This window comes from Hemitrygon akajei, chromosome 13 (assembly GCF_048418815.1).
Source record: "Hemitrygon akajei chromosome 13, sHemAka1.3, whole genome shotgun sequence".
Lineage (NCBI taxonomy): Eukaryota > Metazoa > Chordata > Chondrichthyes > Myliobatiformes > Dasyatidae > Hemitrygon > Hemitrygon akajei.
The window spans coordinates 50,008,427-50,025,662 of NC_133136.1; the positions used below are offsets into that span (position 1 = coordinate 50,008,427).

The 17,236-nt window shown below is 40.5% G+C and overlaps 1 protein-coding gene across 2 annotated transcripts in view; it reads right to left on the reverse strand.

Moving 5' to 3' along the window:
- Window positions 1–17,236, reverse strand: part of micu3a (mitochondrial calcium uptake family, member 3a) — a 153,909-nt gene that overhangs the window by 60,100 nt on the left and 76,573 nt on the right. For both annotated transcript variants that reach the window (XM_073064596.1, XM_073064595.1), the window contains exons 7-8: window positions 814–888; window positions 411–452 (exon numbers count right to left, since the gene is read on the reverse strand). In XM_073064596.1, coding sequence (XP_072920697.1) covers window positions 411–452; window positions 814–888 — 117 coding nt within the window. The remainder of the gene's footprint in view (window positions 1–410; window positions 453–813; window positions 889–17,236) is intronic.

A 17,236-nucleotide genomic window follows, 5' to 3' on the forward strand; every position in this document is an offset into this window, starting at 1 on the left:
TTCCAATATAAATACAGTAGCATTTACTTAGTCTATTAGCTGTGTTATCAGATGATTTTATTGATTTTTATATTATTAAATTCTAAACATGCCCTCAGGAAGGAAGTATAATTGGTAAACAATTAATTGAAATGGTTAGAATTCAACAATTACTTAATTCAATCTGGATTAAGCTTTTAAAGAAGACTTTGATTGATCATGTTACCAGAGCCTCTGAAGGTTTAATTTTCAAAACATGTATGTGTACATTTGATAATTATAAGATAGATTTTCTATACTTTGAAGCCCGCTTTGGGATGCAGGATGTTACTAATCAAGAAGCATGCTATCTTTTCATACGCAAGTATTACACTCTTAAAGGGTATCCTGCATAAATTCACATGCAGATATAATTGAAGAGCAATACATACACTGTAATTAGGAGCATATTGATAACCAAAAAGTTGCAGATTCTTACATGGCATATGGTGTGGTGTCAAATTACAGATTGTAGTCAGCAAATTAGAAAAGGAAAGGAAAAGATAAAGCAATTAGAAAGTGCAGTCAGTCATACAAACACATTCTCAGATTAAAACACACAGGCAGAATAGAACTGATGTCTTGGGTCTAATATTGATATTTCCCCGTCTACTCTGGAGCCCTGATCTCTGAAAATCATTGATATACAAGACTCAAATTATCAATCATGGCTAGGATTTTTGAAGGTTTGTAATTGACATCACAAGTGATACGATTAAGACTAAACTGCTGTTCATGTCATTTTAAATAGCCAACTTCATTACAATCAAAACTAGAAAAGAAGTACATGCTCACCACTTGCGCCGACTTCTCCTCATCGATACCTCTTCTACCTCTTTTCTCATTTTTCTTTCTGAAAATTTCCTGTAACTAAAATAAAATATTATTTTATAGCTCACATTTAATTCTACATCTACATGCAATACTAGGTTTACAGTAAGTTTAAAGCACCATTGTGAAACGTTCCTTTAACCCTGAACTGTCCACAATGAAGCAAGCTGGAAAGTAAATTGGAGACACAATTGACTGCAAGATGCTGGAATCTGTAGTAGTAAACAATCTGCTGGAAGAATTTAGTGGGTTAAGCAGCATCTGTGGGAGAAAAGAAATTGTTAACATTTTGGGTGGAAAACCTACTTAAGACTTGAGAGTGGAGAAGCAAAATGCCAGTCAGGGTGCATCAGGTAAATTATTTAACTTATTTTATATAAAAAAGAGATCACACACCCACATATTGAGTTAAAAAACTTGTACAACCTTAGATTTATACTTGTACAAAAACATTTGCTCACTGTGTGTAAGAATTGGTATTGCCATTAAGAGTTAAGTAAACTGACATTCTGGTTTCTACAAGAGATCTTGAACCTTACAAGTAACATAATGGCCAATAATGAAAATAGGAAATACTTGAAATACTCCCTCCTCTTGGTCGGTGCAGGAATAGATAAGTCTCCACTGGGACTGCCTAACTGAATCTCTATAGACATCATGCAGCAGGCAGTTATAGCTGGATTTGATCAATAGGCTCAGAAAGAGTCGAGAGGCTTTCCTGAGACTTGTACAATACAGGTTGTGGCAGAGAACCTTGTCAGCTGAATTCATGTGGCAGTGTGGAGCTTGAACCTTTTTTATCACCACTGGTTTTCAGGCATTGTCTGTATCTTACAGTTAGTAAGATTATAGCTGCAGTAGTGATACAAAAGACTGCAGATGCTCCAATCTTGAGCAAAAAAAAACAAGCTGCTAGAGGAACTCAACAGGTCAGTTAGCATCTGTGGAGACAGAAGAATGGTTGACTTTTTGAGTCAAGACCCTGCATCAGTCCTGTAGTCAAAAGTGCAGTGTTGTAAATCAGAAGTCTGCCCTTCCAAGACAGGAGCTCACCTTAAAGTAGAGTCAGTAAGCATGGAAATGGACCTTTTGGCCACACAGTATGTACTGAATGCCAAGCATTTATTATACCAATCCCAATTTTTATTCTACCCACATTCACAATAACTCCCCCTTAATCTATATCAGCAGCATTTCACAATGGTCAATTAAACTACTAACCTGCACATCTTTGGTATATTGGAGGAAACTGGAACACCCAGATTAAACCTAAGCAAACTCCACTAAGACCACATCAAATATCAGCAATTGAACCTGGAATGCTGGAGTTGCAAGGCAGCAAGTTCTACAAACAGTCCCACTGTGTCACCCATGTCCATTTGGAATTCTAAAAGGGAGGGGAAAAATTGTCCAGTTTTGCCTTCATATTTCCTGCAACCACAGTGTTTTATATTTCACAGTTCCTGTGTTGCTTTTTCTCATTCCTCTGCCATTCTTCTCCTGCAGACAGATCAAGCTTTTATCATGTTCTCTCGCTGGTACCAACAATATTAGCATTAACTAGCCTCTCTTTTCTCTCTTTACACCCCGCCCCTTCTCTGCAACTTCATGGATTTCTAAATTTTCCTCCTTCTAATGAAGATCATCAACCTGAAACATTAAGTTTGCTCTCTCTCTCTACTCGAGAGCACAATAGGACTGGGAGTTGGCCATTTGGCTCCTTATACCTGCCGTGCCATTCAATATGATCATGCTTGATCTGGCCAGGGTGAACTCCTCCTGTGACAGATTCCCACTGTCCTCCCTTTCTCAATCTTTTAAATATTCATCTACTTCCTCTTTAAAAATGCCCAGTGTTCTATCTGTCACAAAAACTTTAGGCTAAAGAATTACAGAAGTTCTAGTGCACTTAAGTTTTAATGACCCCCCTACTGCACCTTATCTTGTAACTCTGTCTGTTGGTGCAGGTCTCTCTCATATGTGGAAACATCTCAACTTCTATTGTATCATGTCCCCCTTAGGATCTAGCAAGTTTCAATAAGATCATTCATCATTCTTCTAACATTCAAAAAAATATGTCTAATTCTTCTGGCTGTTTGTGGTTGAACCTTCTCATTCCTCAAGTCTAAATTGCTTCCAATGCTAGTACATCCTGTTCTAAATAAGGGATCAGATGCTGCCTGACCTGTTGGGTACTTCCACCAAATTTTTTTAAATTTCAGGTGTCTTACACTTACCATTATATACTGTTCAATCCCCATATGTCTGATATACAAAATACTTCATTGGTGAATGCAGACTTGTAACAGAAAGTGTCCAGAAAAATACAGAATCAGAATCAGGTTTATTATCACTGGCATGTGACATGAAATTTGTTAACTTAGCAGCAGCAGTTCAACAAAATACATAATCTAGCAGAGAGAAAAAATAAAATAAAATTCTTAAAATATAGTAATAAATAAACAAGTAAATCAATTATGTGTACTGAGTAGATTTTAAAAATGTGCGAAAACAGAAATACTGTATATTAAAAAAAAAGTGAGGTAGTGTCCAAAGATTCAATGTCCATTTAGGAATCAGGTAACAGAGGGGAAGAAGCTGTTCCTGAATCGCTGAGTGTGTGCCTTCAGGCTTCTGTACCTCCTCCCTGATGGTAACAGTGAGAAAAGGGCATGCCCTGGGGGGATGCAGTTGTCCCTGTTAGAACTGTTCGCTGCTATCCCAATAATAAGCCCTGGATCACTAGTCACATCAAAGGCCTCCTAAACCAGAAGAAGAGGGCCTTTAAAGATGGTGATCGGTTGGAGCTTAAAAGAGTTCAGAAGGAACTCAGAGTACAGATAAGGGGGGCAAAGGAGCAGTATAGGAGGAAGCTAGAACAAAAGCTGCAGAAAAAAAGCATGAAGGAGGTGTGGGATGGGATGAAGATCATCACCGGATGCGGTGCAAAGCAGGGGGCAAACATAAGTGGAGATGTGGAGAAAGCGAACCAGCTGAACAACTTCTTCAACAGGTTCGACAGCTCAATCTCATCCTCACCGCAGAAATCCACACCAGGCTTACTTCCCTCACAGGAAAATAGCCACTCACAGGAGACTTTGCCCACGCCCAGGATTACGGCTGCACAGGTGGAAGGTCAACTGAGGAAGATCTGTACCAGCAAGGCGGCTGGACCGGATGGAGTTTCCCCACGATTACTGAGGGCCTGTGCAACTGAGCTGGGAGAACCACTACAGCGCATCTTCAACATGAGCCTGGAGCAGAGAAGAGTACCCAGACAGTGGAAAACATCCTGTATTGTCCCGGTACCGAAGAAACCACAACCAAAGGAGTTGAATGACTTCAGACCTGTTGCTTTGACGTCGCACGTGATGAAGACCATGGAGCGGCTGATAATACAGAATCTGAGGCCACAAACCAGGCACGCCCAGGATCCTCTTCAGTTTGCGTATAAGGAGAAGGTGGGAGTGGAGGATGCTATCACGTATTTGCTGCACAAATCACTCTCTCACCTAGATGGGGTCAGTTGTGCTGTGAGGATTACATTCCTTGACTTCTCTAGTGCCTTTAACACCATCCAGCCCAAGATCTTAAGGCACAAACTAACGGAGATGGGAGTAGACTCTCACATGGTGGATTGGATAGTGGACTACTTGACAGATAGACCTCAGTATGTGCGGTTGGGAGACTGTAGGTCTGACACGGTGGTCAGCAGCACAGGAGCGCCGCAGGGAACCGTACTCTCTCCGGTCCTGTTCACCCTGTACACATCAGACTTCCAATATAACTCGGAGTCCTGCCATGTGCAGAAGTTCGCTGATGACACGGCCATAGTGGGGTGTGTCAGGAATGGACAGGAGGAGGAGTATAGGAAACTGATACAGGACTTTGTGATATGGTGCAACTCAAACTACCTGCGTCTCAATATCACCAAGACCAAGGAGATGGTGGTGGACTTTAGGAGATCTAGGCCTCATATGGAGCCAGTGATCATTAATGGAGAATGTGTGGAGCAGGTTAAGACCTACAAGTATCTGGGAGTACAGTTAGACGAGAAGCTAGACTGGACTGCCAACACAGATGCCTTGTGCAGGAAGGCACAGAGTCGACTGTACTTCCTTAGAAGGTTGGCGTCATTCAATGTCTGTAGTGAGATGCTGAAGATGTTCTATAGGTCAGTTGTGGAGAGCGCCCTCTTCTTTGTGGTGGCGTGTTGGGGAGGAAGCATTAAGAAGAGGGACGCCTCACGTCTTAATAAGCTGGTAAGGAAGGCGGGCTCTGTCGTGGGCAAAGTACTGGAGAGTTTAACATCGGTAGCTGAGCGAAGGGCGCTGAGTAGGCTACGGTCAATTATGGATAACTCTGAACATCCTCTACATAGCACCATCCAGAGACAGAGAAGCAGTTTCAGCGACAGGTTACTATCGATGCAATGCTCCTCAGACAGGATGAAGAGGTCAATACTCCCCAATGCCATTAGGCTTTACAATTCTACCGCCAGGACTTAAGAACTTTTTAAAAGCTATTATTAATGCTTTTTGAGATAGTGATTTAGATGCATATCATATTTTTTTACTGAGTTAAGTATTGTATGTAATTAGTTTTGCTACAACAAGTGTATGGGACATTGGAAAAAAATTGAATTTCCCCATGGGGATGAATAAAGTATCTATCTATCTATCTATCTATCTATCTGGAAGTCCTTAATAATGAATGCTGCCTTTCTGAGACACTGCTCCCTAAAGATGTCCTGGGTACTTTGTAGGCAAGTGCCCGAGATGGAGCTGACTAGATTTACAATCTTCTATAGATTCTTTTGGTCCTGTGAAGTAGCTCTCCATACCAGACAGTGATGCAGACGGTCAGAATGCTCTCCACGGTACAACTATAGAAGTTCTTGAGTGTATTTGTTGACACATCAAATCTCTTCAAACTCCTAATAAAGTGTAGCCGCTGTCTTGTCTTCTTTATAACTACATCGATATGTTGGGACCAGGTTAGATCCTCAGAGATCTTGATACCCAGGAACTTGAAACTGTTCACTCTCTCCACTTCTGATCCCTCTATAAGGATTGATAAGTGTTTATTCGTCTTACTCTTCCTGAAGTCCACAGTCAACGTATTACTGACGTTGAGAGCCAGGTTGTTGCTGCGGCACCACTCCACCAGTTGGCATATCTCACTCCTGTAGGCCCTCCCGTCACCACCTGAGATTCTACCAACAATGCTTGTATTATCAGCACATTTATAGATGATATTTGAGATATGCCTAGCCACACAGTCATGGGTACATAGAGAGTAGAGCAGTGGGTAAGCACACACCCCTGAGGTGCGCCAGTGTTGATCGTCAGTGAGGAGGATATATTATCACCAATCTGCACGGATTGTGGTCTTCCGGTTAGGAAGTCGAGGATCCAATTGCAGAGGGAGGTACAGAGGCCCAGGTTCTGCAAATTCTCAATCAGGATTGTGGGAATGATGGTATTAAATGCTAAGCTTTAGTCGATGAATGGCATCCTGATGAAGGTGTTTGTGTTGTCCAAGTGGTCTAAATTTTCAGAGTGAGGCAAAATAATCCCGAAACTATTGATATTCTGTACTCTGGAAAACAACTATTATCCATTCGTCCCTCCTGGCACTTATCCCTGCAAGCAGCCAAAGTGCTACACCTGCCCATTCACCTCCTCCCTCACCTCCATTCAGGCCCCCAAGCAGTCCTTTCAGGTGAGGCAACACTTCACTTGAGAATCTGCTAGGGTTGTTTATTACGTCCTGTGTGCCCAATGCAGCTTTCTCTATATTGGTAAGACCTGCCATAAATTGGTGGACCACTTCGTCATTCCATCTGCCTAAAGTGAAACTTCCCGGTGGTCAAACATTTTAATTCATATTCCCATTTCCGTTCCAACATGTCGGTACATAGCCTCCTCTTGAGCCACAAAGAGGCCACCCTCTCGGTGGAGGACAATGCTTTATATTATGTCTGAGTAGCCTCCAACCTGATAGCATGAATATTGATTTCTCCTTTCGGTTGGTATCAATTCCCTCAACCTCCCCTCTTCTATTCCCCACTCTGGCCTCATACCTCTACTTATCTGCCTATCACCTACCCCTGGGTCCCATCCTCTTTCCCTTTCTCCTATGGTCCACTCTCCTCTCCTATCTGATTCCTTCATCTCCAGCCCATTACCTTTCCTACACACCTGGCTTCACCTATCACTTTTTAGCTAACAACACACACAAAATGCTGGTGTAACACAGCAGGCCAGTCAGCATCTATAGAGAGAAGCACTGTCGACGTTTCGGGCCGAGACCCTTCGTCAGGACTAACTGAAGGGAAAGATACTAAGAGATTTTCTCTTTCAGTTCTTTCAGTTAGTCCTGACAAAGGGTCTCAGCCCGAAACGTCAACAGTGCTTCTCCCTATAGATGCTGCCTGGCCTGCTGTGTTCCACCAGCATTTTGTGTGTGGTTTGAATTTCCAGCATCTGCAGATTTCCTCGTGTTTACTTTTTAGCTATGCTGCTTTCTCTTTCCCCCCCCACCTTTTTATTCTGGCATCTTCTTTCCTTTCCACTTCTGAAGAAGGGTCTTGGCCAGAAATGTCGACATTCATTCCATAGATGCTGCCTGACCTGTTGAGTTCCTCCAGCATTTTGTGTGTGTTACTTTGGATTTTCCACATTTTCAGAACTTTCTGTGTTTGTTATTTTCATAAATGATGTCTTAAATAAAACAGAGTTAACTGATTGGAGTTTTAGGCCAACTTTTCTTTACCCAAATAGAACAAAGAATCCCTACTGTGGTAGGCAAAGTCTAAACTTGTAAATATAACTTAGAACAGTTAATTTGCTTAAAGAAAAACATATACAAATATCAAATAAAGGTTCTCCCTTAGGTTATAATAGGATTCTGTTCTTGTGAACTACTCACAATCTGAACAGCTTGTAAATAGACTTGAATAACAACATAGGCCAACCAAGGTCCCATTCACCCCAATATGTTCTGATGGTCCTTCTTCCCCCACCCCCCATGCCCAAACTCTTGACGTGGGTACTTGATAGGTAAAGTCACATTAATAAGGTTGAATGCTACCACTTCCCCCATCATTTCACACACCTGCCTTCTCTGCAATGCCATCTTACCTTCCCAGTCATTTACAGTAGTATCCAGTAATATTAAATGTTAAAATGACTGAACTATTTGCAATTAATAATTAAAATCCTTTACAAGTTTTACAATTACTAATAAAAGCAAGAAAAACCAAGACAATTTGAAACCATTACTGCTGTTGGTGAAAGTCATGTTTCAAATACAAGCAAAAATATAGAAAATTCAGTGATCAATTACTTAGAGCTATTGTAGATTTAACAGATATGAAATAGCACATCAACCTCATCAAGTTTTATGCATTTTGCCATCCACTGAACAAAAATATTAATCGTTGATTAACTACTTCAATCGCTTGTAACATGTGGGAATTCTGAGATGCTCTATACGATCTGGGTGACCTCATCTACAAGATGTTTCTTTAGTTGGCCTGTTTGTGCACTGGACTTTGGAGTTTGGATGTTGGCTAGTGGAACTACAGTTCATCTGTGAGGGACCTTGGTCTACAAGTCCAAGGATACTTAATGTGGCAGCATAGTCACAAGTCACAATTTATTTTCACAAGCTGGGGCACAAAATATAAGAGCTGAAGGGTTATAGTACAACCTTATAAGTCATTGGTTAAGCCGCAACTACGGCACTATGCGTAGGTCTGATCAACACACGACAGGAAGGCAATTGCACAGAAGAGAGCACAGATGAGATTCACAAGAATTTTATCTGGGATGGAGTGCATCACTTAAGACAGCCTGGAAAATCTGGGTTTGTTTTGCTTGGAGCAGAGGACACTGAGTCAGGTCCACTCCAGTCAAGTTTACTGTCATGTGCACATGTATGTTGACATACAGGTACAATGAAGAGAAGCTTCACTGTTTTCTAACCAAGAATAATTGAAGCATACTAAATTATGAGGGGCATAGCTAAAGCAGATAATAAAAAATCTTTCCCCCATTGAACTATAAAACCAGAGGGCAAAGAAAAAGATTTGAATGGATTTTGGAGGAAGAGATTTTTTTTAGATCAGAGAAGGAAGGAAGGATTATTATATCTGAGGAAGAATGGACAACAATATGGAGATATCAATGGAAGTGTACCAGTTCACAGAAATGGAGGGAGTTTGGATGGAAAAACTTGATAAGATATTTTATTACACCCTCTCAGAAATCCCATTATGATAGTAACCTCCCTGTAAGCTGGAGAAATTGTGGAAATCAAAATGTAAATCATTATCATATTTTTGGGGACTGCCCTGTTATCAAAAACTATTGGAGGGGGATACACAATGCCCTACAAGACATCTTTAAATGTGAAATACCCTTAGAGAGTAAGACCATATATTTTGGATATATACCTCAAGAATGGTTGAAAATAGATAAATATTTAATTAATATATTGTTGGTGGCTGGTAAAAAGACTCTTACTAGGAAATGGTTATCACAGGAGAGCCCAACTTTAAATACATGGATGGAAATTACAATGGACATTTACAAAATGGAGAAGATAATAGCATCTGTTAACCATAAGCTGGAACAATTTGATTCATACTGGGAAAAATGGTTTAACTACATAATGCCTCATAGGCCTGATTTTATTCTCACAAATCAAAGAATATGTTGTAAAAAAAGATCACTCCCTACTTGTACATAGTTCTTTCCTTTTACTCGTTTTTTCTTTCCACTCTTTTCTATAAGTGTATACCTCAGATAAATACTTTGTGGAGATTTGTGATATATATGATTATATAATATATATGTACAATGTCTGAAATACATCTTATGAAATGTTTGTTTGATGATGAACGTCAATAAAAGAATAAATTACAAAAAAAAGAGAGAAGGTAACTAGAATTTGGAAAGCACTTGTTGAGGGGATAATGAACCAGGCATCTAACAATATTAAAGAAAGTATATAGTTGAGCACTTGAATGGCCAAAGCGTAAAAGTCTATGGGGCAAGAGCAGAAAACTGAATTGGCATTTCTTGATGTATGACTCTGTGATAAAGAGTAAATGTTAGATGTTGAAGACTGCTTAGATACAGCATTTCTTGATTCCCTTATGGAACAAAACCCTGAACCCGAAGCCAGACATACCTACACCTATCTTTAAACTGTGCATTTTGATAGAAGAGGAACACAAGACTAAAAAAGTTCCATTAATAAATGTCTGTCCTTTTTATGTATAGTTCAGGTAAAAATTACAATAATTTCAATTATTGGGGAAATATTTGACCAGAATGTTAAGTTAGATGTTAAAAACTCTGACTCGTCAGTCTGCACTGGGCTTTTTCATTTAAATGATTTTTTACAAGTTAAATCAATATTGATCAACAGAGTACAGGATGTTTCTATTTGTTATGAACTAAGATACACTTTTTTCTGCATTAACTACATTAGTAAAGCAAAATGGGTGGTGTATTTCTGAAGTGAACAAAAAATACTAGAAATGGGTAGTAGGTTAGGCTGCATCTGTGAAAACACAAAATTTAATTTCTAAGGTACAGTATATGACTGTCAAAGGAACTGGAGCAAGAGATAAACTCAAATACAAAAAAGGGGCAGAGGGAGTTCAAGGAATGGTCTATGATTTTGAAGAAAGCAAATGAAAAGGAATTACAAAAAGAATTGATGGCATAAGAAAAGCGAGAACAAAAGTGGTCAACGCATGTCTTCTGCCCTAAACTTTTTCACCAACAGAAACATCCTTTCAGCATCTACACTGTCAAGCTCTCTCAGAATCTTGTGCTGAAGCACACTGAAATGAGAACATCTCTCATTCTTCTAATCAAGTACCGCCTATTCAGATCAGGAGCAGTTACAGTGCTGAAGAAAGGCCTAAAAATTTGAATTGTATTTGAAAGAAAAAGCTAAGGAATCCTTTAAAAGCTTTGACCTGAAACATTAACAGTTGCTTAATCAAGAGATTTTAAAAATAATTTTGTTTTTAAACTTTCACTTCCAAAATTTAAATTTGGCAATTTTCAATTGCCTACAATTATTATTATTACTATTTAAATTTTAAATCCTGAGCAAATTTGTCACAATAAGATCTATTTTATAATCTTCATGTTTAGTAAGTATGAAAACACAACTTGTGATGGAGGGGAGAGTTCACTGAATACATAGGAAAACATCACAAGCAAAGCACTCCCCATTGTATTGAATTGAATTGAATTGAACTGACTTCATTTCTTACGGCCTTCACATACATGAGGAGTAAAAATCTTTACATCTCCATCTAAATGTGTAATGTGCAATTTATTGTAATTTGTAATAAATAGTATGTACAACAGGACAGTTAATATAACATACAAATACAATTGTATCAGCATGAATTAATCAGTCTGATGGCCTGGTGGAAGAAGCTGTCCTGGAGCCTGATGGTCCTGGTCAAACCAAACTAAAACGAAAACATTTGCCACTGCTGGTGACCCGACAGGTTTGACATACTAGCATGACATACCCCCACTCCAATAATGCTGCCTCCAAAATTATTCAATTCTTTATTACCAATTAGCAAACACACAATCTTGAAGTGATGAAACTTAAGCATACCCAAGTGTAAGATCATTGTAATTGAGTGTTATTAAGCAGTCAGCAAAAGATACAACCGCCGTCGGCCTCTAGCTATAGACTACTCCAAACAAGGCACAGAAATGTAACTTATTCCCTTTTGAATTGAATTAGAACCATAGAAAACTACAGCACAGAAAACAGACCATTCGGCCTTTCTAGAAACATAACAAACCTGCAGCACAATAAAGGTCCTTAAGCCCACAAAGTTGTGCCGAACATGCCCCTACCTTAGAATTTACCTATAGCCCTCTATTTTTCTAAGGTCCACGTACCTATCCAAAGGTCTCTTAAAAGACCCTATCGTATCTGCCTCCGCCACCGTTGCCAGCAGCCCATTCTACGCGCTCACCACTCTCTGAGTAAACAACTTACCCCTGACATCTCCTCTGTACCTACTCCCCAGCACCTTATCTTGTGCCCTCTTGTGGCAACCATTTCAGCCCTGGGAAAAAGCCTCTGATTATCCACACGATCAATGCCTCTCATCATCTTGTACACCTCTATCAGGTGACCTCGCATCCACCGTCACTCCAAGGAGAAAAGGCCAAGTTCACTCAACCTATTCTCATAAGGCATGCTCCCCAATCCAGGCAACATCCTTGTAAATCTCCTCTGCACCCTTTCTATGGCATCCACATCCTTCCTGTAGTGAGGCGACTGGAACTCAGCACAGTACTCCAAGTGGGGTCTGACCAGGGTCCTATATAGCTGCAACATTACCTCTCGGCTCCAAAATTCAATTCCACGATTCATGAAGGCCAATACACCGTACACCTTCTTAACCACAGAGTCAACCTGCACAGCTACTTTGAGCATCCTATGGACTCGGACCCCAAAATCCCTCTGATCCTCCACACTGCCCAGAGTCTTCCATTAATACTATATTCTGCCATCATACTTGACCTACCAAAATGAACAACTTAACACTTATCTGGGTTGAACTCCATCTGCCACTTCTCAGCCCAGTTTTGCATCCTATCAATGTCCCGCTATAACCTCTGACAGACCTCCACACTATCCACAACACCTCCAACCTTTGTGTCATCAGCAAACTTACTAACCCATCCCCCCACTTCCTCATCCAGGTCATTTATAAAAAATCACAAAAAGTAAGTGTCCCAGAACAGATCCCTGAAGCACTCCACTGGTGACCGATCTCCATTCAGAATATGACCCGTTTACAACTACTCTTTGCCTTCTATGGGCAAGCCAGTTCTGGATCCACAAAGCAATATTCTCTTGGATCCCATGCTTCCTTACTTTCTCAATAAGCTTTGCATGGGGTACCTTATCAAATGCCTTGCTGAAATCCATATACACTACATCTACTGCTCTTCCTTCATCAACGTGTTTAGTCACATCCTCAAACAATTCAATCAGGCCCGTAAGGCACGATCTGCCCTTGACAAAGCCATGCTGACTATTTCTAATGATATTATACCTCTCCAAATGTTCATAAATCCTGCCTCTCAGGATCTTCTCCATCAACTTACCAACCACTAAGGTCAGACTCACTGGTCTATAATTTCCTGGGCTATTTCTACTCCCTTTCTTGAACAAAGGAACAACATCCGCAACCCTCCAATCATCTGGAACCTCTCCTGTCCCCATTAATGATGCAAAGATCATCACCAGAGGCTCAGCAATCTCCTTCCTCGCCTCCCACAGTAGCTTGGGGTACATTTCGTCCAGTCCCGGTGACTTATCTAACTTGATGCTTTCCAAAAGCTCCAGCACATCCTCTTTCTTAATATCTACAAGCTCAAGCTTTTCAGTCTGCTGTAAGTCATCACTACAATCACCAAGATCCTTTTCTGTAGTGAATACGGAAGTAAAGTATTCATTAAGTATCTCTGCTATTTCCTCCGGTTCCATACACACTTTCCCACTGCCACACTTGATAAGTCCTATTCTTTCATGTCTTATCCTCTTGCTCTTCACATACTTGTAGAATGCCTTGGGGTTTTCCTTAATCCTGTCCGCTAAGGCCTTCTCATGGCCTCTTATGGCTCTCCTAATTTCCTTCGAAAGCTCCTTCCTGTTAGCCTTATATTCTTCTAGAAATCTAACTTTATCTAGCTCTCTGAACCTTTCTTCTCGACTAGACTTATTACAGCCTTTGTACACCACGGTTCCTGTACCCTATCATAACTTCCCTGTCTCATTGGAACATACCTAGACAGTGCCAAAACTTTATTTCTTTAGTCCCATTGACCTGCACCCAGTCCATAACCCTCCAGACCTCTCCCATCCATATATCTATCCAATTTATCCTTAAAACTTAAGAGTGAGCCTGCATTTACCACGTCAGATGGCAGCTCGTTCCACACTCCTACCACTCTCTGAGTGAAGAAGTTCCACCTAATGTTCCCCCTAAACCTTTCCCCTTTCACCCTAAAACCATATCCTCTCATATTTATCTCTCCTAATCTAAGTGGAAAGAGCCTACTCACATTTATTCTGTCTATACCCCTCATAATAAAACCTCTATCAAATCCCCCCTCATTCTTCTATGCTCCAAGGAATAAAGTCCTAACCTGTTCAATCTTTCCCTGTAACTGAACTCCTGAAGACCCGACAACATCCTAGTGAATCTTCTCTGCACTCTTTCAATCTTACTGATATCCTTCCTATAGTTAGGTGACCAGAACTGTACACAATACTCCAAATTTGGCCTCACCAATGTCTTATACAACCTCACCATACCATCCCAACTCCTATACTCCATACTTTGATTTATGAATGCCAGGATGCCAAAAGCCTTCTTTATAACCCTGTCTACCTGTGACACCATTTTCTGGGAATTATGTATCTGAACTCCCAGATCCTTTTGTTCCACCACACTCCTCAGTGCCCTACCATTTACTGTGTATGTCCTACCTTGATTTGTCCTTCCAAAATGCAATACCTCACACTTGTCTGCATTAAATTCCATCTGCCATTTTCTGGCCCATTTTTCCAGTTGGTCCAGATTCCCCTGCAAGCTTTGAAAGTCTTCCTCGCTGTCCACAATGCTTCCAGTCTTAGTGTCATCAGCAAACTTGCTGTTCCAATTTACCACATTATTGTCTAAATCATTAATATAAACACCAAACAACAATGGTCCCAGCACAGATCCCTGAGGCACACCACTAATCACAGGCCTCCAGTCTGAGAAGTAACCATCCACTACTACTCTCTTGTCTTCTCCCACACAGCCAATTTCGAATCCAGTTTACAACCTCTCCATAAATAACTAGTGTCTGAACCTTCTGAACTAACCTCCCATGTGGGACCTTGTTAAAGGCCTTACTAAAGTCCATGTAGACAACATCCACAGCCTTTCCTTCATCTACTTTCTTGGTAACCTCCTCGAAAAACTCTGCAAGATTCGTTAAACACGATCTACCATGCACAAACCCATGCTGACTATCCTTAATCAGCCTTTGGTTGTCCAAATACTTGTATATCCAATCTCTCAGAACACCTTCCAATAATTTACCTACTACTGATGTCAGGCTCACCAGCCTGTAATTACCTGGTTTACTTTTGGAGCCTTTTTTAAACAATGGAACAACATGAGCTACCCTCCAATCCTCCGGCACCGCACCCGTGGCTAAGGACATTTTAAATTTTTCTGCCAGGGCCCCTGCGATTTCTACACTAGTCTCTCTCAAGGTCCGAGGAAATACCATGTCAGGCCTGGGGGAGCAACTCCTCTCTTTAATCTCTATATGTTTCATGACACTACTGCTTGTTTTCCTTCCTTCCATATACGCTATGCCAGTTTCCTGAGTAAATACTGATGCAGAAAACCTATTTAGGATCTCCCCCATCTCGTGAGGCTCCACACATACACAATCTTCTAGAGGACCAATTTTGTCCCTTACTATCCTTTTACTCTTAATATACTTGTAGAAACCCTTCAGGTTTACCTTCACATTATCTGCCAAAGCAACCTCATGTCTTCTTTTTGCCTCCCTGATTTCCTTCTTTAGTATTTTCTTACATTTTCTATACTCTTCAAGTACCTCATTTGTTCCTTGTTGCCTATACCTGCTATACACCTCTTTCTTTTTCTTAACCAGATCGCCAATATCCCTTGAAAACCAAGGTTCTCTATGCCCGCTAACTTTGCCTTTAATCCTGGCAGGAACATGCAAACTCTGCACTCTCAAAATTATGCCTTTGAAGGCCTTCCACTTACTGAACACATCCTTGCCAGAAAACAACTTATCCCAATCCACTCTTCCTAGATCCTTTCTCTTTTCCACAAAATTGGCCCTTCTTCAATTTAGAACTTCAACTCGAGGACCAGACCTATCCTTATCCATAATTAACTTGAAACTAATGACATTATGATCACTGGACCCAAAATGTTCGCCTACACATACTTCTGTCACCTGACGTGTCTGGTTCCCTAATAGGAGATCAAGTATTGCATCCTCTCTTGTAGGTACCTCTATATATTGATTTAGAAAACTTTTCTGAACACATTTGCCAAACTCCAAGCCATCTAGCACTTTCACAGTGTGGGAATCCCAGTCAATATGTGGAATGCTAAAATCCCCTACTATTACAAATTTCTGTTTCTTACATCGGTCTGCTATCTCTACATATTTGCTCCTCCAATTCTCTCTGACTATTGGGCATTCTATAATATAAACCTATTAGTGTGGTCACACCTTTCCCATTCCTCAGAAGACCTCCGGGCTGTCCTGTCTACGCACAACTGTGATATTTTCCCTGACTAGTAATGCCACTCCTCCCCCTTTCATCCCTCCCCCTCTATCACGTCTGAAACAACGGAACCCCGGAACATTAAGCTGCCAGTCCTGCCCCTCCTGCAACCAAGTCTCACTAATAGCATTAACGTCTTAATTTCACGTGCCAATCCACGTCCTAAGCTCATCTACCTTACCTACAATACTCCTTGCATTGAAATAGATGCACCTGAGAACATTTCTATCACGTACAAACCTTTGATCTTTATCTATACATGCAGTCCTCGCATGACCTTTATCCTTCTCCACCTCACTATCTGTTCTAACACTCTGGTTCCCTTCCCACTGCAAATCTAGTTTAAACCCCCTCCCCTCCCCCGGAGCAGCACTAGCAAATCTACTCGCAAGGATGTTAGTCCCCCTCCAGACTTTATTACTTACATTCTTCATATACATAAGGGGCAAAAATCTTTACATTACATCTCCATCTAAATGTGCAATGTACAATTTATAATAATTTCAATTTTAATAATAATAATTTCGCTTTTACCATGCCCCTACTCATGTGACTAGTTACCATAATAAACATAATCAATGCACAACACAAAATACTAGCAAATATAGAGAACAGATGCCTGGCTCCTACACCCACCATTGAACACATTTACTGTACAAGGAACAATGTCATAAGAAAGCAGCATAACATTAAGAATTCCCACCATCCAGGCCATGCTCTCTTCTCGCTACTACAATTGGACAGGAAGCATAAAAAACTGATGTCCCACACCATCAGGTTCAGGAACAGTTATTACCCTACAATCATCAGGCTGCTGAATCAATGTGGATAACTTCACACTCTTTGACTCTGAACTGATTTCACAACCTATGGGCTCACTTTCAATGACTCTACAACTCATGTTCTCAGGATTTTATTTATTTATTTGATATTTATTTATCTATCATTTATCTATTTACTAATTTGCCTGTTGATTTATTATTTG